This window comes from Tachypleus tridentatus, chromosome 12, assembly GCF_004210375.1.
Source record: "Tachypleus tridentatus isolate NWPU-2018 chromosome 12, ASM421037v1, whole genome shotgun sequence".
Taxonomy (NCBI): Eukaryota; Metazoa; Arthropoda; class Merostomata; order Xiphosura; family Limulidae; genus Tachypleus; species Tachypleus tridentatus.
In genome coordinates, this window is record NC_134836.1 from 81976356 (window position 1) to 82003368 (window position 27013).

Consider the following 27013-nt stretch of genomic DNA (forward strand, 5'->3'; position numbering starts at 1 on the left):
CATTGACCTTTCAAATCTTGTCTCACGACTTTGAAACTGGTGGAAGAAGAGATGCTGGTTGTGAATGTTATCCAGGATTCCTTCTGGCTTTGACATCTTACTCACCAACCATGTGCATGGACCTGCTGGAAAGGGATGTAGTTTGAGAGTGTTGGATACCTATGAAAAGTATCCCAGGCACATTTTTGAGCCTTCCCTTCCGTGCCCTAGATGAGGATATTGTGGAAAACGTGTAGAGGTTTTAAGAATATATTGCGCAGCTACCTGAATAATACAGTCAGTTACTGCTGCCACACAGTCATCTATTGATGGCTTAGAGACAATGGCAGGATGAAGTTCTGGGAGAGCAGTGAAAGAGGGCCAGTTTGCTTGATACAGATTCCACAGGGGCCCATCTCTCTGAAAATGATCACTGCCTTGTGAGTTATTGTTCAACCCTCCATGAAAAGAGGAAGAATAGTAAAGGGGCACAAATTAAGAGATCAATAGCAGTAAAGGACTGACAAGGATCATGAAAATAAGTGTAAGAACCAGTATTCAAATGAGAAAGGTTGTGATCTGAGAGTATACACTTTATGCAGCAACCCCTCCCATCAATATCAATACCTCTACAGAGGGGATTATGTCCATTAAAGTGTCCCAGGATTGAAAGGGAGACAGCAACTGTTCAACAAGAGCATCAGGAGACAGGTAGAGAGAACAAACAGTGATGATATGACCAAAGGAAACACAGATGGCTATAGCCTACAAGGATGTGTCGAGTAGCAATGACAGGGTGGCCACATGCTGATCAACCAACAGTGCCACCTCTTCATTATACAGCCTGTCATTTCTGGACAAAGAAAACTGTCAATATGTGACTGTATTGGCAGATTTCAGAAATGATTTCTCTAAAGAAAGATATATGGGATGGTAGAAAGCAATCAGTGGTTTGATGTTATCCAGTTTAAAATGTAAACCTCAACATTTCCATTGTATCAAGGTGACCATTTTTATTTAAGTGTAAGCAAATTGGGTGGTGAACCCTTCTGTTTCTAACCACATATTTTTTCTTTATTTTATTTATTCATGGAAGGTCTGTCAAACTCCACGAATTCTGTAGTGAGTCAACTGGGTAGGTCATTGTTGTTGGAAGATTCCAGCGATTGAGGATGTAAACGAAAGATTGTTTTGCATCTTATTGTGGGAAAAGATGTACCCAAAGAAATGCTCATACCCGGAACCAAAGGAAGTGGATTTTGAGGTTGGCTGGAATGAACGTAAGAGACAAAAATGAGTGTTTACTTTGATTCATCAACTGTTTTAACCATGGAGGTTAAAAGACTTTTCATATAGTTTGAGAATGATTCTGTTGGAGGCACAGAGAGATCTGTCTGCACTCCCATTGTAGTAGTGGAATGAAGTGCAGCAGCATACGTCTGAGATGATGTGGTGGACAGCAACTTTCAAGTCTCAGAGTAAGTAATGTTTTGAATCATCTTCAAACACTGCACCTCTTTTTCTTCCAACCACGTAGGGCAAGAATGAAAGTAGGATCAATGAAAGCCATTGCAATTGATGTAATGAGGGTCCATTTCACACTCATAGACATCATGGTCCTTGCCATCACAATGAACACATGTCAAGGAACTATGACATGATGTCTTCAAGTGACCAAACCGTTGACACTGGAAACATCTGAGAGGATTTGGAATATATGAATGTACCTTATAATTAAGATAACATGCTTTAATGGTGGCAGGTGAACATGGTGATGTAAATGTTAAAATGAGAACATTGGTTGGCATTATAATTGCATCTTTGCAAGTGAAGATATACCTCACTGCAGAAACTCCTTGGGTGGAGACCTGCAAAGGATCCCATGCAAAATTCCACTGGTTGTAAAAAGCCTAATAAACAGATCTCATATAAGCATGATCAAAGTGGATAAGTATAGCAACAGAACACCACATCCCAAAAAGTGATAGAACCTGTCAAGCTGTAACAGAGGGAGCAGTAAGTTACATTAAAAAGGATGAGAGATTGGGGCCAACTGTGGTGGGTGTTGAGAAACACACCCAAATGGATAAAATATCAGGTAGAATAAAAAAGTGACTTCTCCAATTTGATTAGCAGCCTAACTGAGTCACCTCCAGGAGCAGCTGATGAGCATGACATGCAGACTCCTGTCCAGAACAAGCTAACAGTAGCCGGTCATCCATACAATAAGGAAAACATACTGTGAGAATATGAAGATAAGCAAAAGCTCAAAACACCCAATTTAAAAACATATGGTGCCAAAAAAGCCTGAAGGGCAGTGCACAAAACTGATAAGTTACTTCACAATGAGCAAACCAAAGATCTGATGATGTCTGCTCAGAAATTAATATATGTAAGCAGTTGTAACATCCATCTTAGTCATCCATAAATCTGGAGAAAAACTCACCAGAGGGTGAGAAATGATTCTATGGTAAAATAAGGAAAATCGATAAACTGATTGAGTGGGACAAATTTATTCCAGGCCACCAGTCTCTGGTTTTCTTGGGGACAATAAACAGCTTGAAATAAAAGCTGGAAAAAATATGAATCACAGATTCAATGACCTGTTGAGACAGAAGGTCTTGAACTACCACCAACAGATATAACATCTATCTTGATCATCCATAAACTTGGATAAAAGGCCCAACTGAAAGTTAGAAATGATTTCACGGTAAAACAAGAGAGATAAAGGTGGGACAAGTCTACGCCAGGCCACCTGCCATGGGTTTTCTTGGGAATAGCAAACTGCCCAAAATATAAAACCGGAAAACAAAAATTTACAAGTTTGAAGGTATGTTATGACAAAGTCTAGAATTGCCTCTAACAAATGCTGGCTGGTAATGGCATCCCAAGGTAAAGGGAATGGGTATCTGTGACAAAGGAGAAGGAAGGGAAAGAAACTGTAGGACAAGTCCCTTTGAGAGAACCCAAACAACCCAATGACCTGTGATGAAATATTACTAAAGAAAATAAAATTGAGCAATCAAGCTCTCACTGATACTGTTAGTGTTGTGCCAATCTATGTTGAAGAAAACAAAATATGGATCCCTTAAAAGAAGGAACAGGTAAAGACTGAGAAGGACGAGGACAGGAAACATGAACTAGGGCTTGTCTTGATTCTGACTACAACAAATGAGCTACCAAAGAAGAAAGAAACAGAGTTGATGCATGGATTCCATGTGCAAATTCAAAGTGTCAGAGATATGGTAAAACACCACCTAAGAAAAAAAGCTTACCCTAAGATAAGTAGGTGACAAAAGAACCTGTGGCAAGGCCACATCTCAACCAAGTAGATTCCAACAATAGAGAAATCATGTGTGTAAATGAGAGAGCTGAGAATGATAAAACCAATATGGAATTAATAAGTAAGAAGCTGTCCCTTGAAAAGCCCACAGTATTTCAGCATAGAACCTCTGAAAATGGATGTATGACAAATAAATACTACAAAAGGGAAGTAAGGGTAAGATGAAGGCATGAAAACTGGGCATGAGTTAAATACACTTGAAAATTAGGGAGTGCACCCTAAACCAGTAAAACAGACCACAAAAGTGAGAGTTTGAAAATTGACAGTCTGCTTCATTGCAAACTGATCTGCTTCCCCTTGCAGATAAGGCATGCTGATAACCTTAACATCTTTGTTAATCTGAAGATGACTTACGATGGCCAAAACTTTGTTCTCTGCTTAACAGTAAAAGTGTTAATATCCATACCAGCCATTCTGAGATACATTCCTACCACATTTGTATAGTGCTGATTTTAATCACCTATTAATAAATAATGGTTATTGATGTTATTTATTTCATTATATATATATAGTAAGAGAGTGGATCAAATACTGATATACAGTTGCACATGTACTTTTTCTTCAGAGGACTGTTAAAGGACAAAGCATACAGTAGGAACTTGCAGAATTTTGATGAAATGAAAAGATAAACTACAGCTGAATTTACAGAATTTAATGGACAGGCAGACTCCAGGATTATATATGCAAAAACAGCTTGTTTGGGTTGGGAAAATATTTTACATAGAAGATCGAACAACAAAGAAACTGAACCTGACGATGACCAAAGAAGGTCGAAACGTTCTTCACTCTTCTATGTAAAATATTTTCCCAACCCAAACGAGCCGTTTTTGCATATATATTTCTCTACAAGTGGGTTTTTTTCGAGACTCCAGGATTGCATAAACAGCAATAGGTTTCTAGTTGAACACCTGCAGGAATAAGTTGGGATCTACTTTCTCATAATTCCATGTCATGTGTAAAGTGCCATGAAATAAATTATCAATTATCAACTGTATATCTACTTTTGGATCATGTCGAATATAAACAGTAAACTGTAAAATAATGAGCATAACACACATTTATCAAGCAGATAATATTAATGTTATGAAAAATACATAACAGAAAGCTTAAAATTTATCCTTACAAGCATGTTATGTCTCCAAGCACTTTCCTTACTTTTCTTCACAAAAATAGAAATTCAATTCCAGTAAAAATTAAAAATCTTATTAGCCTTTTGGGTGAAATATTACTGTTTATCAAGTTAATTGAAAATTTAACACACATATACCATTATACTGTTAAGATTAACTGGAATACACATTGTTAAACAGATTACTTATAAATAAATGCACACAAAATTTTCAATTAACTATTAAAAGCTTTTTACCATTCTGTGAGGATAAAAGGTCCATATTTTTTGATTGTCCAGGTTTCATGGGAGTTTCATAACAAGGAGCAATCTTTTTTATGTTCTACAATACAAAAATAAATAAAGTTCTAATGATGAAGATAAAAATATGGATCAGTTTCTAATACCTCCATACAAAACTTTAGCATTTTTAAATCAATGTATACTTTAATACAGTAAAACCTGTATAAGCCAGAAACTTCACTGAGGTGTGTACAAAGTAAAAATAGCAATCTACCCCATGAACAAGTCATTTCTTAGTGGATAAAATGCTTCCAAGATGGTCAGGAATCATCCACTGATGAAACGGTCGCTACGGTGAAAAACAGATAACCAGGCCTTTTATAAAAAAGGTCTTAATTCGCTTAAAGCTAGAAGAAACTGCCGCGAACTGTGGAAATGATAGTGAGGAAATAGAAATTCCTACTTCATCACAAGTGTTAAGTTATATTAATGCTATCAAACTGTATGCAAAAATAAAGGGGAAATTGAACTTCATGAAAAGACCTTAGAATTGGCATTCTCTTTTAACTGCATGAGAAAGCCCATTAAAAAATGAAACAGTTGAAACTGGACACTTTCTTCAAATAAATTTGATTGAGATTTTGTGTACTTATGTATATTTTGAATGTCTATTTTTGTTCTTATTCTAATAAATATAGCATAAACAGTATAATAACTTTATTCACAAACGTCTTACTTCCCTTAAGTCAAGCAAGTATAATGTTCTGCCCAAAAAATTATATATAATTAAGGAAATGCATGTTCACTGTCTAAGCCAGAAATTTTACCCAGTCCCATGCAATTCTGCCTTAGACAGGTTTTACTGTACTTATAAAAGAACATTGTTTTGCAACATAGCATGATTATAACATAAATTAATATGTTATTTAACTATATAGATCAAACCTAAACTTAAAAAATTAATGAAGCTTATTCTACATAACAAACTGATGGGAAGTATTTAGTCATAATCAGTATACAAGAACACTAAAGCTTATAGTGATTAGAATGAAATTAGTCATCATGTGGATACTCTCATTATGCTCAATAATTTCTTATCTAGCCTCAGAGACTTAAGATAGGCTTAAATAAATAAATTCTAATATATAAATTATGATGAATGATATTAAAGAAATAACTTTAAAATAAAGTATAAACTTCTAGCAGTATTTGAAGAATTCACTATTTAGATGATGATTGAATTTCATACATAATTTCATTACAATTTTTATGAGTGTCTGAATAAAGATACTACTACAACATATCTACACTCTGTAATTAATGCAGTTTACACCCAAAAAACACATTGTTTTAGATTTCCTACAAAACAGTAAGATACTTTTTTGTTAAATAAAACACTAACAATTCGTCCACTATCTGAGTTTATTTATAAGTAGAACTCAGGGTCATTGGCTTTACACTGCAAACAATAGTACTAATTATTGCTACATTTGATTCACTATGAGTGAATAATTTCCCACATAATTAACATTTACACCTTAGAAAACAATATAGCTAAGCATAATGTAATTCTGCAAAATTTATTATGCTATCATATTAGCAAGCCTTAGTTTTTCTTGTTTCTTAATACTGTAAGCTGGTATTTTTTAAAGATGGTAATTATTTTTGGTTAATTTTTAATCATGTTAAGTAAACTGTTAACAGGTGAATTTGAAGCAAGCCTCTTTACTTGTTCCACCTTAAAATAGTATTTAATTATCTTGTACAAAAATAAATAAATATATGATGAGCCACAACAATAAAATTCACAAAAACAAATCAAAATATCAGAGAGCAAGACATGAAAGAACAAAAAGTTTAAAGAAAATTAAGTGGGAATAACTTATTTTACTTTTAACAAATAAACAAAGTTCCTGTTTGATTAGATTTCATTAAACAAATTAATATTTCTCCTACAAATAATCAAATACAGTATCTAAACTTTCATTTGGTCAAATTCATTATCAAACTCCAATCTGACCTGTTTGAAGTTATTCAGTTGGGTGATGAAATACCTACAACAGAACATTTGACAATATACTAAATTGAAACAGAAAACAAAGGACTCAGTGAGTGTTCTTATTTTTATAACTGATGCTAAGCAGTGCAAAAAACTTAAAAAGGCTGTTCAAAAAGTAAATCCAAATTAAAGTTGATGAAAAGCATAACTTATTTAAAAAGAAATAATAAGGTGTCTTAGTGTCATTTCTTAAATTTTAAACAAATTCATATTCTTTGCATTTATTTACAAGCATTTCTTCTGCAATCTCTTGGTTTTCTGAGAAAGCTTGGTAATCTACAATAAAATTTACAACACAAAGTCAAACAAAACTTAGCTATATTATGGGACTTAAAATTAAGCTTTTAGAAATTTTATTAAAAGCAGCTGATTTCGTCTAAGCTGAATTTCATAGCATACTTATTGAGATTTATGTCCAATCATTCTCACTGTATTAACAATCAAAATAAATGTTGTGTATATAATATATATACTTATGAGTGTACGTTACAATTTGTACCCATAGAGTGACACACTTCAAGCCAATGGAATCACAATGAGAAAGCAAGCAACACTGAAGTGGACAAACTCAAAAGCACACCACAGGCTTGGAATGACACAAATTGTGTATGCCTTACTCAAACAAATGAAAGTGAATGCATCCTGTCTGTAAAGAATATATTCGATATGCCTCCAGAATTATCAAATTATGGGATGTATGTGGAACAACTGTGCTCAACCAAAAACCCAAGATGGAACTACTATGAGTTTAGAAATACAAGGAGACAGCGAATCTTCTTCCATGAACGATGATTATCAAATTATGGGGATGGATGTGAAACAACTGTGCTCATCAAAGGACACAATATGGAACCACTATGAGTTTGGAATTAAAAAGAGACAGTGGACACTCTTTGCATGAACTATATACTGAACCAACACTGACGAAAGGAATGGCCAACCAACAAGACAGCCAAGCATCAAATCTGAACCACTATTACATATAGGCTCCCAAATATGCTGGTGCCAGTTCTAATGACATCTGGAAAAAACACATTAAGGAATACTGATAGAAGGGTCTCTAATTTTGTTCTCTTCTCCAGAAATGGAAAAATTCACCCTAACACTCTGGAGGAAAATCTTATATCCACCACACCAAACACTAAAATCTGGCTGTGATAAGGACTCTCTCGCTCCACCAGTAGAAAATGGGGTGGTGCACTGGGGGAGTTCTAAAAAACAGTGCAATAGGTTAATCAAGTTTCCAAAATTTTTCAAAGCAAACTGACCCCAATTTATTCAATCAAAATTAGCAAGGACAGGCAAGATCCCCTTATGTTATACTTTCAATAGTTCATTAGTGGCAGTCCAACACAGTACAGTAATACCACCTAGTCAGCCTCCAAGTGGTCTTATAGAACACCTTATGACTATAGAATATGTTGCAACCTGTACAAAGTAGATTGAATTAATGGTTGCTAGTACAGAATTAGTTTTATAAGAACACACCTGCCTGGACAACACTTGTCACAGGGTGGGATCCTGTAAAAAACAAGGTGAAGTACCATAAAAGGTAGCAATGAAAATACTCATCCCTCTGTATAATCTAGCAGAAATAGTTAAGATAGCTAAAGGGAGTAGACAAGAATCCTCAAAGAGACTGCCAAATCATGCAAATAATGAAATAAAAGTATTCAAGGAAGTCCACATACCAATCTGAACAATGGCTGCAAGCCGGGAATTCCACCATGACACTAAGAGTATAGAGAATTGTGACAATTCTGATGAGACATGACTCACAGAAAACTCTTCTCTTTCAAAAAGACCCCAGAATAAAAAGGTTTTGTCTAGCATTTTTAAGGGCATTAGTGCAAGCGACAAAACATTCAAGGCCCTCACTGAATATGACCATGATTGAACTCTTGATGGACACAGGAGTAAGAAATAGTGATAGAATGAATTGATCATAAGAATACACCCCATTTCCTGTCTGACAGTGTCTTAGGCATGAAGAACCAGTCTGAGGACGTAGAAAGAATGAAGATTCAGTCTGTGTAGAAAAAATAGAAATCACTCTAATCTGTGATGTTTGCAGATCAGCATCCAAGACAAATAAAGCTTTAGGTAAAAGGGATACATGGCATATGAAAATCAAATCACAAACAAGTGTTGAGAAAGAACATGTAAATGGAATGGTCACTTGGGACCAAGGCCACAAAATGAATTGAGGAATCTGGTGGGAATTGACAACTCAAAGAATATGTAGTCAAGAGAATCAACTGGTAGTTGACAAGGCCACCTTAAACTGGGTGATTGTTAAAGATGCATAATCTCTGCCAAAAAACCAGATAAAAAAAAATGATTTATGGTTGGCACTTCTGAAGTGGATTCAACTTCCTCTCAATATACCATTGCCAATACGCAATATCATTTCCACTGAGAAATGCTAATTTTGGGACTAAGCAAAAACTGAGACAGATACAAGGCAACATTAGACATTAAACCCCAATATCATGAGAAAAACCACAGAGTCCCTATGCATGAAGCTTAAGCTTCTGGATATGTGTGTGCTGATTCAACACAGATGGTCAAAGAGAAAGTGAAAAAACAGCAGAAACCAACATGTAGCAGCACTCCAAAAGGTACCACAAGCAGTACGTATGTGATCCAATGAAAGACCAACCTTCCAATCAGAGTTGAAAAATGAGAGCCAATCCAAGAGAATCTTGGAAAGTACCTTGTATTTTACTGGGAGAACCTGTTAGGATTGAGACAACTGACATGCTAAAGGAGACATCATATTTGGATCATGGCAAACTAATAGAATGAGAAGAGTGGTCTTGAGAAAGGTTCAAAGTTTCAAAACAATGAGCACTGAACTAAATACCTCCTCAATGATTACACTCGGGAATTCCTGACTGTTGGTATATTAAACCAATCCCTGAAGCAATGCACTAAAAAAAAATGGAACTCCAGACATGGTGATGGTAGAGGATTCAATATCATAGTAGTATCCTAACTTAAGTCCTGGAGATCAAAGAATGATCCCAACAAAGGAAACAAGTGAATTGATGTCTATAACAAAAAGATCATTAAAACGTTGATTGATTGATTGATTTAGTGTTTTATGGCACAAAGCGGCTAGGCTATCTGCGACAAACGTCCGGTTAAAAGGTAAAAATAAAGTAAATGTGGTAAAATTCATAAAAGGAAATGAAGGTAAAACAAAACAGCATTGAAAAACAGAAAAAGCATAAAACCAATGTTGACACCTAGTCTACAATGTTAAGAGAGTAAGTAGAGTAAGAGAAGATGTAAAGGACTTTCTGTAGCATAATGGTAATGATCATAACCTGCCAGGAAGACTAACAGGTAAGTACAAGAACCACCATCAGTCACATGAAGTTGTCCTTTCCAGTCCTGGTTCTGGGTTATGTGTCATTACAGCCATTATCAAAAGGTAAAGTGATAAAAGTTTTAAAGGACATGAAGCAAAATTGTAATAATAATTTGGCAAATGTCTGGTAAAAAGGTAAAAGTAAAGTAAATGTAGTAAAATTCATAAAAGGAAATGAAGGTAAAAACAAAACAGCAATTAAAAAACATAAATGGCATAAAACCAATGTTGACATCCAGTCTGCAATGTTAAGAGAGAAACTACAGTAATAGAAGTTGTAAAGGACTTTCTGTAGCATAATGGTAATGATTATAAACTGCCAGGAAGACTAACAGGTAAGTACAAGAACCACCTTCAGTCACCTGAAGTTGGCCTTTCCAGTCCTGGTTCCGTGTTATGTGTCATTATGGCCAGTATCAAAAAGTAAAGTAATAAAAGTGTTAAAAGACATACAGCAAAATTGTAATAATAACTCGCCAGGAAGATTAACTGATAGTTCAAATGGACAGTTCAAACAGCAGTATTAGTCACCTGAAGTTGGCCTTTCTAGTCCTGGTGTCAAGTTATTTAATGTCATGGCCATTTTCCAACTTCAAAGCAAACTAGAGAGATTGAGACTCTTAAAGGGGAACCACAATTAAAAAGGTGTAATGAATAAATATCAAACACCTAAATGACATTAAGAAGATTAATGGCCATTAAAAAACTAAAAACTTTATCAAGGTGGACAGTGTGCCGTCACCAATAACACTGTCTAATGTTATGGACAAACCTTGGGACAGAACATGTTTAAAATAGTGCTGTCGTTGAGAGCCATAACAATGGTAAGAAAGTAAAATGTGGTTTACAGTGATTTGAGTGTTACACAAACTACACACTGGTGCATCAGTTCCAAATAAAAGAAAACGATGAGTTAAAACTGTGACCAATGCGTAGTCTAGTTCAAACAACTTCCTCGTTCTGAACTTTACTGAAGCTAGATGAGCAAAGTCCAATATAAAGTTTTATTTGGAAAAGCTTGTTGTTGCGTTGCTCACTCCAAGTTGATTGCCATCTGGCACGGAGCCGAGCCTTGAATACAGGACCATAGTCCATGTACGGAACAGGCACAGTGGTGATAGTGCCAGAGCAGATAGATTTAGCTGCCATGTCTGCAAGCTCGTTACCGCAAATACCAACGTAGCTTGGTATCCAGAAAAAGTGGATAAAAGTAGATGTTAATGAAAAATAGGCCAGTAGGTTTTTAAATATCAGCAAGAACAGGGTGTGAGCCAACATGAAGCAATTCCAGGGCCAGTAGAGAACTAAGCGAGTCAATATAAATAGTGCAGTTGGAGTACTGCTTAGCTTCAATATAATCCAGGGCAAGAGAAATGGCGTACAGATCAGCAGTGAACACAGAAGCTGTAGAGGGGATTCTGAGCACAACCATCAAGGCAAAGCCCACAGAGTTACCTAATTTGGAACCATCCGCATAAATTGGAATGGAAAGATTGTTCGAAAGATGTTAAGTCAATAAAAGATGGTAATTCAAATCGGGTGTATCTGCCTTTCTCAGATGACTTAAAGAAAGATTACATTTGGGGACTGTAATAAGCCAGGGTGGGATGGGCTGACCAGTGGATTCTGCAATGTTATCCAATGACAGACCCAAATCATTGAATTGCACCTGGACATGAAGGCCAAAAGGAGCAATGGCAGATCATCTGTTCTCAAAAAGTATGGCCCACTGAGGAAAAAAACACATCCCCAGGTGGGATGCTTTGGTAAGGAACAAAGTTTCGAACAATACAATAAAGACAGTTGCAAACGGCAAAGGTGCAGAGAAGGTTCATGAGATTCTACGTATAAGCTTTGAACTGGGGAGGTGCAGAAAGCCCCAGTGCACAGTCGAAGTCCTTGATGATGAATAGGGTCCAGTATCTTTAAGGCCGTGGAACAGGCAGAGCCATAGACAATTGATCCATAGTCGAGTTTCGATTGAATAAGAGCATAATATATCTTTAATATAGAACATCGATCCGTTCTCCAACTGGTGGTAGAGAGGACATGGAGGATGTTCAGTGCTCTTGTGCATTTAACCTGTAGCTGCTTTAAGTGTGGTATAAAGGTCAGCTTACGGTCAAAGATAAGCCCCAAGAACTTGGTCTCAGAGACCACTGGCAGCGAAACTTCACCGATACGGAGTTCAGGATCAGGGTGAATATCCCGTTGGTAGCAAAAGTGCATGCAAACAGTTTCAGAGAGAGAGAGAAAAATTAAAGCCGTTTGCCGTGGTTCACTTCAGTACACGATTGAGGGCAGTTTGTAGTTGCCGCTCAATATATCTCATGTTCGACGACTGACACGAGATGTGAAAGCCCTCAACATAGAGCCCGTTTGCAACAGCGAGAGGTAGTTGTTCAGTGATGGCATTTATCTTTATACTGAAGAGTGTGAGACTCAAAACACAGCCCTGAGGGACCCCAAGTTCCTGTAGATAAGAACAGGAAAGTGTCAAACCCACATGAACTTGGAATCTCCTGTGCATTAAAAGATTTTTAATAAATATGGGTAAATGGCCACATAACCCATATATATGGAGGTCTCACAAAGGTTTGAAAGTGTGAGATTATAGTCAAAGAGAGAGTCAGTTTGAAAGGAAAGAGGTGAACTCTCTGCCCAAGTCTTGATGGCCAAGAAGGTGGAGGAAGAAGCAGAAGTGCTAGATACCCGACAAAAGCATTCACCTAGAGTATCAGCGATGCTCCGGACAACAGCTACCTCTTGGCCATCAGAGAGCTAGATCGAGAGGGGGACAGAATTGTAGTGCCCACTGACCTTTCGAACCCTGTCCCATATGACCTTGAAACTGGTGGTAAAAGATGTGCTAGTTTTGAACTTAATCCAAGATTCCTTCTGGCTTTGACATCTTACCCACCTAGCATGTGCACAGGCCCATTGGAAAGCGATGCGGTTTGAAAGTGTGAGATATCGACGGAAAGTATCCCAGGCCCGTTTTTGAGCCTTCCGTGCCATGTGGCAGGCAGGATTCCACCACGGATAGGACATCGTAGAAAACATGTCAAGGTTTTAGGAATACACTGAGCAGCTGCTTGTCAGTTACTGCTGCCACACAGTCCTCTATTGATGGCTGACTGACGATGGCAGGATCAAGTTCTGCAAGATCAGTGAATGTGGACTAGTCTGCCTGATCCAGCTTCCACTGGGGCATGCAGGTAGGGTGGCATTGACCATGGCCAGTCTCTCTCAAAAGTATAGGAAAATGATCACTGCCTAGTGGATTATTGTCAACCCTCCATGAAAAATGGGAGAAAAAAGAGGGGGAGCAAACAGAGAGATCAATTGCAGTAAAGGACTGAATAGGTGCATGGAAATAAGTAGAAGAACCAGTATTGAAAAGAGAAAGGTTGTGATCATAGAACATACGCTCTACAGAGCGACCCTTCCTATCAATAACAGCACTTCCCCAGAGGGGATGATGTCCATTAAAGTCTCCCAGGATTAAAAAGGGAGACGGCAACTGTTCAACAAGAGCATCTAGGTCTGATTCATCATATGTCTCTCCAGGTGACAGGTAGAGAGAACAAACAGTGATGGTATGACCCAAGAAAACACGGATGACTACGACCTCCAAGGGTGTTGAGTGACAAAGACAGGGTGGGCACATGCTGATCAACCAACAGTGCCACCCCTCCATGTACTCATCCATCACACAGCCTGTCATTTCTGTACAGAGAAAACTGCCAAAAGGTGATTGCATTGGCAGGTTTCAGATGTGTTTCTTGTAAGGAAAGACATACAGGAAGCAATCAGTGTTTTGATGTAATCCAGATTAGAACGTAAACCTCGACAGTTCCACTGTATCAAGGTGGCCATTTTTAATGATGGGTAGGCAAAGTATTGGAGAACCCTTCTGTTTATGACTATGTCTTTTTTCCTTACTGTCCTTAATAGGAGGAGGTCTATCGACCACCATGGATCCTGCCCTGGGTCAATTGGGCAGGTCTTTGTTGTTGGAAGGGGATTCCAGTGACTGAGGATGCAAACAAATGATTGTTTTGCATCTTGGGGTGGGAGAAAAAGATGTATCTGAAGAAATGCCTGTATCTGAAACCAAAGAATGTAGATCTTGGGGTTTGTTAGAATGTATGGGAGGAACAGAGATGGGTGTAGAAGTTGATTTATCTACCTTTTTAACCATGGAGGTCAAAAGGCTTTTCACTTGTTTTGAAAACGATTCTCTTGGATGCACAGAGAGATCTGTCTGCACTCCCAGTGTAGTTGTGGAAGAAAATGCAGCAGCACATGTCCGAGATGAAGTGGTGGACAGCAATTGCCGAGCCTCAGGATAACTTATGTTACAAGTCATTTTCAAATGCTGCACCTCTTTTTCCTCCAACCATTTAGGGCAAGAAAGAAAGTAAGAAGGGTGAGAATCATTGTAGTTGACACAATGTGGGTCTGTGTCACACTCATAGGAATCATGGTCCTTGCCACCACAACAAGCATATGTCAGAGAACTACAACATCACGTCTTTGAGTAGCCGAACCTTTGACATTGGAAACATCTAAGAAGGTTTGAAATGTACAGCCATACCCTGCAATTTAGATAACCTGCCTTGATGGTGACAGGTGCACATGGTGATGTAAATGTCAAAACAAGGATATTTGTTGGCAGTGTAACTTCATCTTTGCAAGTGGAGATGTGCCTCACTGCAAAAACTCCTTGAGTGGAGAAATCAGCGAGAATCTCTGACTTGGGGGCGTTCTTCAAATCCTTCTCAACAATAACTCCTTGTGATGAATTCAAGGTAGCATCAGGGGTAACCTCAATAGGTACTTCCCCAATTGCCTTTGAATTCAAGAGGAATTCATTGTGTTGGGATGTGGATGTTTCAACCAATATGTCTCCAGATCGAAGCTTCTTTACTGACTTTGGAGAGCCAGCAAGTCCCTCTAGTCCCTTCTGAATAAAAAAGGGGGACATTTGTCCTAAAGGTTTCTGAAAGAGAATGTAATATAAGAAAGTGAGGTACGTGTGTTAGAGATGTTGAAGATTGCTGCTCAGAGTCTTCAAGACGTGGTCATCTACCTATTGACTGTTTTTTCACTATTTTATTTAAGGTTTTCGTAGGAGGATCCATTGGAAAAAAAGAAAATTTCGGTACCCACTGACCCCACCCACCATGGAGCCCTACGAAGGGATGCATTACAATGTCATGCAAGGACATTGCAGCAATGCCAGAGTTTCATGACACTATACTCAAACACCAGCATCAGACACAATGTCCACAACACCAATTGAGAACTTCCAACACTGGTACTTGGTTGACTCTAGCCCAAGTGGACCAGCCAATTGACCCAAGGGGAACAACCCAAAGGCCGACCATCTACAGGAATTCAAGGCCAAAGTGGTGTATTGGGGTTGGACCCCTCAACCACCAGGATCCTCTCCTCCTTTTCACGGGTTCCCACGCATGGCAAACTTGTGGGTGGATGTTTAGATCCCAGAGGAAATAACCAGAAAGAACAGAACCTTCCCTGGGAGGTCCCCTCACCACATACAGGAATCCACATCAAGGGGTCACTAAAAGAATCTCTTGTGCTCATAATGGATGAAAGTGATGCACACATTTCTAGAAGAGAGAGAGCCATCAATGCAGTTAGAGAAGAAGAGATGAGTAAGAGATAGATGACCTATTTGATAGCATTGAGCAGAATGGAAGACAACAAAGCCAGATTGAGACAAGATGAAAAAAAAAAAAATTCAACCTGATGATAGATGAAATTGGAGCAAGAATAGAGTTCTCAGTTCTGAAAATGAAGCCTGCTTTAAATATTTATGAAAGCAGAATCAGAATGTCATGGTTTGATATTCTGATGAGATGGTGTTATCAGTAACAAGTCATCCATGTAGTGGTATTTGTACAGAACAATGGAATGGAGATGATGAGATAAAACACTGCAGAACTCAATGTGCATCCAATGGCAAAAACCTAGAACTGCAATACCATAGTCTTGTACATAACAAATGACAACAGTAGTGGGATTCCACTACTGTGGCACTGTGCAGATAGGAGCCAAGTACAACAAAACTTTGACATACAATCCCAGTAACAAATCTCAATTCACATTGAGAATTACTAATGGTATATAGCAATATCAGACTGAGGAATGAATAATTGTGAACCTTGGAAAATCCAGGCACTGAGGTAAACACCAATCTCCTGTCATCATAGTCTCAACAACTGACTCGAATAAAACCTCTGAAGAATTAGAACATTTCTCTGACTAGCCCCAAACCATCCAAACTCTGATAGCCATAAACTAAGTTCCAAATCCCAATGATTTGTGGGAGACAGAAGCTCTATTGGTTGGGTAGATAATTGTGAGAAAGATGTGAATTAATTGACTAATTCTGACTCAAGAACCTGCAAATGCTTCTGTATCTTTTGTTAGGTTACTACACAACCAGAAATTCTTGGGGCCAAGCCTCCACAAGCCCTGAAAGCATGCAATAATCATCACCACTGCTGGCAGTAATCTAATTGAGCACTGGAACCTTTGGATATAGACTGAATCTACTTTGGGTCCATTGTATTGAGGAGCTGATGCTGAAGCTTGGAACCAACAAACAGGGGCAGAAATATTACCTCCTGTAGAAGCGTATAAAATTGAAAACTCCAATGACAAGTGATGAAGGTGGAAACAAAAAATTGAACTAATGTATATGTTAACAAGGGATCTGGCTCACCATCAATGAAGCTGAGCTGGTGATCATAAAAGTGAAGCAAAAAGCAAAACAAAATGTAGGATTTTAGATTAATAGAAGTGTAGGCTTACCCAGTCCTATCAGGGAACATTATTCTATTCAAGTTCACCACAAACTTCAAACTTGAACCTCAAAATTCGAAAAATGGGTGTATTATTTGAGAGTCAGAAAATGCTTCCATCTAGAGATGGTACACTAATGATAAATTACGACAACATATCAGGTAAGGCATAACTGTCCCTTCACATAATTGAGAAGTAAACCTTCCAGCATTAACCATAATATCCACGAATGGAGAGAAAACTAAAAATTCACTCTCAGATCTTTCAGTCATCAAGGTTCATGAGCAACCAGGAAAAAGCCCACACTATCACACTCTTGACAAACCAACAGAAGAAAACAAATTAAAGGAAAACATATCCCAAAGTTTTCTATTGGTCATTTAAAAAATGTGTTGATTACCATTAACTGGAAAAACAATTGTCAAATGCATTTGTTGCATTACAGCAAAGCAGCTTTGGACTCATCTTTTACATCCATTCTGAGGAATCAAACCCTGGACCTAACACTGCAAGTCCACAAACTCACCATTGTAACAAAAGGTGGACTGAAAAGCACACATAGTAAAAGAAAGCACAGGAAAAACTGAATCTAAATTTTCTTCAAAATGTTGAGAATTGCCCTCAATTCCAGCCTCAGAGATCTGGAGAAGAAAATCACAGAAGCAAATAAGATCACTGACAGTTTGAACCAAGAATTTCTTTTTCTCCTTATAAAGAAAATTGACTAGGTAACAAAAAATATTCTCTAAACAATCATAATACTGGAAAACACATCAGCAATGCTTTTTCATGCAAAAGTGATAACATTATTTGAATGAGGTGCTTATATACAGTACCAGGATAGATAGCACACTCACATAGGCAGAAAGTGTCATAAGTATCACCAAGCAAATTTAAAATACCATTGAGTACAGCAGATGTATTTCCTATAGTTAATACACCCTCTCACATATATATAAACAACATTATGGTCCAGTACTACCTTCTACATGTACAAACGTTTCTTAGGCATGTCACAAGTCTTTTTTCTTTTCTCCTCCATTTGAATTACCCAGTTCTAATGCATCTCTCATGCAAATCATTGTGCAACAACCTTCCATCAACAAAAGTGTGACATACTTTCATTACACGACTCCCTCTATTCAATTCTATCTAACTATTGCTTTGTATTTCAGCAGAAATTGGAAGCATTGGTTTTTCTGTGAGGAAGAAAAGTTGGAAGTTAGAGGTAAACTACCTATCAGAAATACATTTTCGGTACAAGAAAATTATAATATCCAATATAGTATGTTACATCCTCTCACATAAATGGTTAGAATCTTATATTGAATAGATGGAGGGAGCGGTGTGAGGGAAAAAAAGCATCATCTTTCAAAAGCATTCAAAGGGCACTCCATAAAATTGTAAGATCTGATGAGAGATACCACACCATATCTAAACCAGGTATACTCTTCACTCATTGTAGAAGAATGTTGTGTGTATGTGCAGAAAACAGAGCATCACTTCTAATTGGAAGAAAACTATGGCCAAAAACTGATCCAAACCATTTGTGAAACTCGATCCTAGAAATTAGAAAAGTGAACAGCATCAAAAAGATGTTTTCTTGGATATAGAGTGGCTAGGGCATAATGAACCATAAACAGTAAGTCAAAAAAAAAAAAAAAAAACCATGTCACTGAAATACAACATCCACACAGGGGTAGGATAAGGACCATACCATCTATAAGTCAACAACAATCCAAAACATAGCTACTGGGTACCAACATTCTTGGGGGGGGTAGGAAAGAAAATCACACCTGTGGCAAATAAACTATAATCCAAAACCTAGCTGGAGGGAATCTAGCCCCTCCAACTTATGAATAAAGCATATGTAAGTATAATAAAATGGTAAATCAACTCAAGTATTTACCACTTGGTATCAAAAACATGTTGTCTACATAATGTAAACTATGTAAACTGAGAAACTCAATGAGATGGGACTAATCTACTGCGAGCCATCTGTCTCCAGTTTTCTTGGAAACATCAAACAGCCTAGAATGAAAGCCTGGAGAAAGATAATGAAGAGGTTCTATGGTTTGTTGAGATGAGAGGTCTTGTACTGCCTCTGGCAAATGCTAGCAGGTGATAGGATCTTAAGACATAGGGAAGTAAACCAGTATCTGAGATAAAAAGGTGAGGAAAAAATTGAAGGAGAAGCCCCTCTGATAAAACCCAAATAACCCATTGATCTATGGTGAAAAATTGCCAAAGTAGAACAAATTCACATAATCATTAAGATTCCACAGGGTAATCACAAGTGACGTTGTTGCTGTGCCCCTGTATGTCAAATAAAACAATCAGATGAGGAACCCCTGGAGGGAGTAAAAAGTAAAGACTGAGAAGGAATAGGATAAGAAACAGTGGTTCTGACTGCAACAAACAAGCTATCAAAAAGGAAAGAGTAGAATGTTAAGGCACTGACCCCACACGATTCCAAAGTTACAGGTAAATGGTCAAAAACATATTGCCAAAGAAAGGAAGGTGGCTATACATAAATCCCTTAGATAAATGTTCATCAAACAAGCCTTGGACAAGGCAGAATTGCAACCCAGAATATCCCAAGTAATTCCAGTTGTGGGAAGAAAAAAAGGCTTGTGGCATGCATAAAAGAATTTTACACAAAGTGCAGCAATGGATAAGAATCACTATTTATGTGATCAGAGGTAACATACTGTATCAAAATATAAAATATTTACACTAATGTTGAGTGAATAAAGTGATGTCGTAAGTAATTTATTTTTTCATGGAAAGGTGATTAGATATAACTTCTTTAGAGAATACCAAAACATTTTATGTCAAGTTTAAAAGTTTCAAGAACAACCCAAAGATCCAGAAACTGTTTATACTTTCTTTAAATATTCCTTTGATTCCTGTAAATGTTTTCAGTTAAATTAGATTTGTTTGAAAGCTACAGAAATTTTCTTCAATTATAACATATCAAGTAAGTGTAATTAGGTTTAATAAATAATAAGCCATAGTCAAAATTTCAGTCCTTATTTATTTAATAATATTTTTAAATGCATCAAATCTAAACAATTTAGGTATTTAAAAAGTCATTTACTCAAAATAAACTTTACTCATTTAATACAATCTGATCTCTACTGAGAACATGGTTAGTAAAAATATGAATTATCCTGATCTTCCTCTATTGTGACAGGTTGTTGATAAATCTTGTCAGTTTTCACTTTTTACACGACTTACAAGATAAATAAAAAATTGGATATTTAAAAACCTGTAAATAAGGAGCATAAAAAAGTAAAGAAACAAGGTTGAAGATACTTTAAGCATTATTTACTCAAACTACTAGCCTTGTTTTCTTATTTTCTTTGCAATCCCCACTTGCAGGTTTTTAATTTCCAATTTTTTATACATATTGTTTATTGACTGTTTTATGCTAAACTATAGGCAAAGTAATACTTGATATGATAGCTTAATTTGTATTTTGTAAACATAATAAACACAGCTAGTAACTAGCTGATATAATTCATGATGACTTACTTTAGATATTGACTATTTGAAATAATTAGTTTGAGATGTAAAGTGTTAAACCGTAGTTAAAGATTGTTACATAGACTGCTTTGAAAATATATAGAGAATTTAGTTGCAGTTTTTAACTATGTAACTAAATTCTATATACATAATGCACAGCATTGGAGAAATATGACTACAGTATGACATATAAAAGCACATATAAAATTTTACCAGCAGAAAAGCAGTCTTTACAAATAAAACATGTATCCCTTAAATATTGCTTGAAATAAACCTGTTTCTATTAAATAATTATTTATGAATGCATGTGATAAAACATTTTTTTTTTTTACTCCTTCACATCATATGTTGACTCCCTAAAGACAGTGACTTTATACTGCATAAAGCATTGAATATCTACATGTTATGGTAATCTAATGTTCATCTATTATTAGCTGGTAATTGCTGTTTGACCCTTAAGCTTTTTATATGATTACCAAACTTCTAGTTCAAAGGGGTAGTGGTAACATTGTTTAGATTAGAATTATGGTATTTTTAGATTATGTAAAATACAGTAGCTATAAATCAACTTTTCAATATCCCTACAACTTCCCAGTACCTTGTTTAGTATTCCACAAAAGGTCTGAGTGAATATACCAAGACATTTTTGTTGTAGTCTGGCAACAGATTAATAATAATAATTACAAATAGGTCATTTTGAGCAGTTTCTTTTGTTTGTATGTCTGAAGTGCGTGTTTTATTTGCATTCTTTTATGTGTTGAACTGAATCTTTACTGTTTAAAGTGTTTGTGTCCATACATTCTATTATGGTTTTATTCAACTACTTGTAATCTCTAGAAACACTATTGTGGTTCTTGATTACTGGAAATTTGCTATTGGAACTGGAAAAATAAAATATCAAAAGAAATATGTTGATGAACATCAGTCAATATTGTTGTGATTATATACATAAAATGGAACTTTTTGAAAAAGAAAAGATTAAGTTACAAAACAAAAGAATTCTTAATACTTTTTAAAACAGTGCATTTTAACAACGTTTCAGAAATTTTCCAGTAAATCAAAAATTATATGATTTTTAAAAGTCAAAATTTCTCATTATTTAGCAATGTTACTGAGATCCATACAACTGTATTAAGTATTTCCACCACAAGAAGGAAAAATGTAAGGTTGTTAATGACATTTCAGCTTTTCCAGTAGAAAAAAAAGTTTAACATACATTCTTGTTGAAGATGTGCCATTATAAATCAAACAAGTTAAACTTTACAAAAAATGATACACTGAATATGTTGCAAATATCATATATGATACAAGAATTTTTTTTTAATATGTCAAATAATGAATTTGGACATTATATTAAATGTGACACTTTAGGTAAAAACTTATACACTGAAAATTAATCATCATATGAAATTATTTATTTTAACAACCAATAACAAAATGGAATATTAACAGTACATCATGCTTCTTTAATAAAATTACACAATGAACCTACATACTTTTAATAATGCAAATAAATTTCATCATTATTAAAATATAATAATATTTTACCATTTGGCAAATCAAATGTCAACTAATCATAAAACTGGCAACACATATTCACATAAAACATTCTATGTAAATATGTTAAATCAGTTGCACTTACCATAACTTTATATTGAATATGAATATTCCCTGAAACAACTAGTTACTTTAACACTAAATATATGATTAAATATTAATATCACCTAAAGTTCTTCAATTTTATAAGCCAATGACAGAAAATGTCATATGAATCAATAATCAAAATTTATATTTGGGTCAGGTTTATTATTTAAAATGATTATTGATTTATATGACACTTTTTTTCTGTCATATGAATCAATAATCATTTTATATAATAAACCTGACCCAAATATAAATTTTGAATAATTACTCACCTGTGACACCAAACCAAACAATGGATATGTTTCTGAGGAGTCTCCATCCAGCATACACTCTTCACAAGTAAATATATCAGTGTCTTTTAACTATAAAAGAGTAAAAATGGACGTACAAAAATTGTAGTTTAAGTAAGTCTTAAATCTTACACTTTTAGAATTAAAGTAAGTTTCAAACAGGTACTTATCTCTTAAACACAATCAGCATCATCTTGTTGAGTAGTACTCACTTTGTCAGTGTCAAGTGGGTCAAAATTCCAAGTGTTCTTGATGTAGTGTAACACTTGCATCATACTTCCTAACAGTTCATCACTTTCTTGTCTTCAACATTACTTACTTGCATGGGACTCCTCAATTTGTACCTTTCACCTCAAAGTCAGATTTATTTAAAGTGAAACTCCAAATATCACCATTGTGGGAGTGGGGGGAGCAGATAGAAATATATTTTACTGTTAAGTACTAGCTTTAATTTCATTTAATTCAAAAAAAAATTTAAATTCAGACCAGATATTTACCTCATAAGGCCTAATCACCCACCCTGCTCAAAGAAAGTCAGCATGTTTTGAATGTCAGGTGATTAAAGAGACTAAACCACCAACAAATCAAATGATGCAGAAGCTAAAGAATGCAAAACAAGACCAAATGTGAGTAAGTCTCACAAAATACCAAAAAAAAGACATCCATAAAATTAAAGATATCAAAACTTTGAAAGGAAGATGTAAGTTAGAAGCTGACAGAAAGGAAAAAGATATTTTACAGAAAAGGAATACAAGATGAAACCATGGATATTCCAGCCAAAATGTAGCTATGAAAAGAACTTGGGAAGATGTGGAAGAGATCTTGGTGAGTAAAAATGTAAAAAGAAAAGAGCAGAAGATGCCAGGCATGAAGGAATAGATCCTTCTAACTCTGACTAAAGGAAACCGTAGGCACAGCTGAAAGATCTAGATAAGGTGAACTGATTGTATAAAAATGGTATAAAATAATGAATGCACACATACAGTGTAAAGCAAACTGATTAAGGATTCATTCAGTAGAACATTCTGGATAAACCCTGGGGAGAGAGAGTCCACTATTCATCACATCTGCCACATGAGAAGTGTAAAGAAAACCACTATGATGGTGAAGCCACAATAATAGGGAAACAGCTGTTTGAAGACTGAAAATAAGTGTTTCCATTAACAACTGATGAGACTTGGACTGGACAGCTCAGAGTTCAAAAAAGTTTTTATAAAGTCCTGCCTAAAAAAAAATATCTAAGAACCAGAAATGCAGTTATCTTCTAAATCTTCACCCAACACTACAGACATATACCTATACTGAACTGGAGAATTATTGGTAAAAGAAGAAAATAAAGACCCAACAGTGATCAATTCCTTACTCAACAACATTTTGAAGCAAAAGCATTAAGAAAATAATATGTCATGATTATGGGATGAAGCTCATCACATCCCACTGAAGAAAAGGCGTATGTGTTCACTTAGAAACAATGAATAGGGACACTACAGTCTCAAAAGCTGTGGGTAAGACAGAAGACTGTACACTCCCAACTCAAATGCTCAAAGAGGCAGGGGTCATTGGTTTAAGAGTCTCCTAAACAGTATGATACAAAATCCCAGATGCAGATACTGACCAAAAATCCACCAAGTTTGGGAAGTATGGATGATGGTGGTTAGAAGAACAGCTCTATAAAACTGAAGAAACAGCAATATGATGTAAAAAAAAGTAAAAATAACAAGGAATGTGAAAACACTGAAGCCAAAATAACCAAAAAACATCTGTAAAAAAAGTGAAAGTCAAAAACTGTGCAACATCAAAAGTTCATCAGTAAAGTAGAACTGTAAACAGGTAAAGGGAATCTAGAAAAGACTCTTTCATGAAACAGACATGAAAATGGATAGTACCTGTCGAGAAGTGGGAGGACAGGAAACAATGTGTTGATGACACCAGTGACAAAAATAGCCTAAATATAACTAGTACACTACAAGAAAAGAATGCAGCAAAAACTTGCTAAAATGTGGTTATGTCTCACACAGGACCAGAAAACAGACATCCATGAAGATAGACATTATACTTCAGAATGAAAGATAGAGATCAGAGTTGACAGAAAGGAAAAGGATCTTCTAGAGAAAGAAAGCATAAAAAATGAGACTATGAAGAAAAAGAAAGGTGATGACGGCATGAAAATGGTAAAAGCACAAAGTTCAGAAAGTTGATATAAGATCACAATTTACATCTAAGGGCTGTAAATACAGTTATCTCCTAAAACTTCATCCCAACACCACAGGGACACATCTCTGTATAGTTAGAGATGTATCAGTAGGGGAAGAAAAAAAGATCATGGAGTGATCAATTCCTCATTCAACTAAAATTGGAGGGAAGCAAGAGTAAGAAGAGAGAAAGGATGATGGGATGAAGCTCATTAAATCCCACTGAAAAGAGGACACAGGGATTTAATTTTAGAGTATAAGTGGGTAATTGAAAACAGCTTATAGCTAAAAGCTGAGCTGAAAAACCAAAACTAAAAACAAAACTCATCATCAGTTGAAAAAAAGAACGGTATTAAGGTGACAAAGAAGTCCATGCGAATTTACTACCAGTAAGAAATTGGAAGATTCAGTGAATGTAAAGTCAAATGGAAAACATGGGTACAGCCCACCAAATGACCCATAACATGACAAACAGAAGGAATATAAAGAAAAATTGCCAACTAGGTGATCAGTTATGTGTGCCTGAGACTATGTGGATAAAAGATAAACCTCAAATTAGGAAAACCATTTACCATTAGCAGAACCTAAAAAAACTTATGACTGATGAATAAGGATGTGTAAATAAACATCCAGCAAATACACTTGGGTCATCCTTTCCTTTTATCAAAGAAACTTTTCTAGAAATATTATATTCTCCATTTAAAAGTGAAGCACAATAAGATATTGTGTGAGTAGTTCCAAATCTATTATGGGTATCCATTCATCACTTCCTTTATCTGGAAACAACAAAAAGAGTAAACATATTAAGTTCAAGAATGCACAATTTCTATTGCACCTTTGATATGGTCAAGAACTACTTGATATAGAAGTTGCTGACAAGCTGGAGAAAAAAGAATAGAATGAGAGAAGGAGAAAGACACTGAAAATGATGAAAAAGACTAGATTACAGAATCATTTGAATCAAGCATCCTGAAGCCATTGGTCTCACAAATGAACAAAAGTACTGATATGACTCCATAACAGTCTAGACACTAAAGAGATCAAGAAAAGAGCAGTAAATCAATGAAACAACTGAAGTATGGTATTACATTTGCTTCTTTATTTTGCTATTTGGCTAAAATTAATGGCCAAAAAATGCTGAATTGTATAAGAAGTAGAAAAGATCAATGGAGTAACAAAACAAGGAGGTATACACACACGAGGAAGAAAAAATGAGTCATAAATAGAGAGTAAGACATCAAGACTCAAACCATGTTTTTGTTCACACACCTCCCTTGAACATAAAATGAATCTTTTACAAATACCTGCAAATATAAATTGCTGCTGAAAGCAAACACATTCAAGTTCAGTTACTATACTGGTAAAGAGATTGGTACCTTGCTCAAACAGAAGTCAAGTAACTATACAAAAGAATGGAGCATTGCACTGATAAAGAAACCATATTTGTAAGGGCAGCTGAGAAAAAGACTCCCAAACAGAGAAAAGTGTTAAAGAAAGAGAACTGATAACCGTTTATAACTAAAAGCTACAGTGAAGGAACCAGCCTTATCAATCAAAAACAAGAATTGTTTAGAAACCAAAAAAGTCTACGTAAATTTCCTCCTAATAAGAAATGGGAAATCCCACCAAAATATTCATAGCAAGACAAACAGAAGGAATACAAAGAAATCATACACTAATTTCTCAAAGTCAGAAATAACTCAATACAAGGTATTACAGAAATGGGTTAAAATTTATATTGACACATACATGAGTTAAGAGCTGAAAAAAGTCAGCAGAACTCATTAGGAAAATAGTTAATGAGTGCTGTCATTTAGAAACAGATGGTGAAGAAGCCAAATCAACAAATTAAACTTCTTCACCAACAAGCTAGTAAAGGCATTACTCATTGATATTGGCATTGAAATAAATGGAATATCCCATACATGCAGCCAAATGTGTTGAAACAATCAGGGGCAAAGCAGCAGCCATGAGATCTCCCTTGTACACTGATAGCATATGCAAAAATAAAGACTTAACTGAAGGAAAAGTGTTAATGTAAAGGTTAACAGTGAATTCCAAATTCATGCTGAACAGAGAAAATTACACAATCAGCACAGCTGTCAAAAGGAAAGTCATACAAACATGGAGATGATGACAGAATAAATTCTACTAAGCAAAAAGAGGCACACCATGTTTTAAGTATGCCCATTTTAAATTATAAAACTTTTAATATTAATCCTAAGATCACTAATGAGATCTATACCACAGTGGCTTTATAACACATTTTGCTTAATTATTTATGTACCAAACTGTTTATAACTGTTGTTGCAGAATCCCTAATAACATATGAATTACAAAAAAAAGAATTAAACACACATCATAAAGACTGCAATTAATCCTCAGAATGACGTAATATACAGACCCTACCAAAA

General features: G+C 35.8%; 1 protein-coding gene across 16 annotated transcripts in view; it reads right to left on the minus strand.

The window, feature by feature from the left end:
- Positions 1 to 27013, minus strand: part of LOC143233807 (set1/Ash2 histone methyltransferase complex subunit ASH2-like) — a 142926-nt gene that overhangs the window by 57014 nt on the left and 58899 nt on the right. For all 16 annotated transcript variants that reach the window (XM_076470517.1, XM_076470513.1, XM_076470507.1 and 13 more), the window contains 2 exons: positions 22390 to 22479; positions 4689 to 4773 (listed from right to left, as the gene is read on the minus strand). In XM_076470517.1, coding sequence (XP_076326632.1) covers positions 4689 to 4773; positions 22390 to 22479 — 175 coding nt within the window. The remainder of the gene's footprint in view (positions 1 to 4688; positions 4774 to 22389; positions 22480 to 27013) is intronic.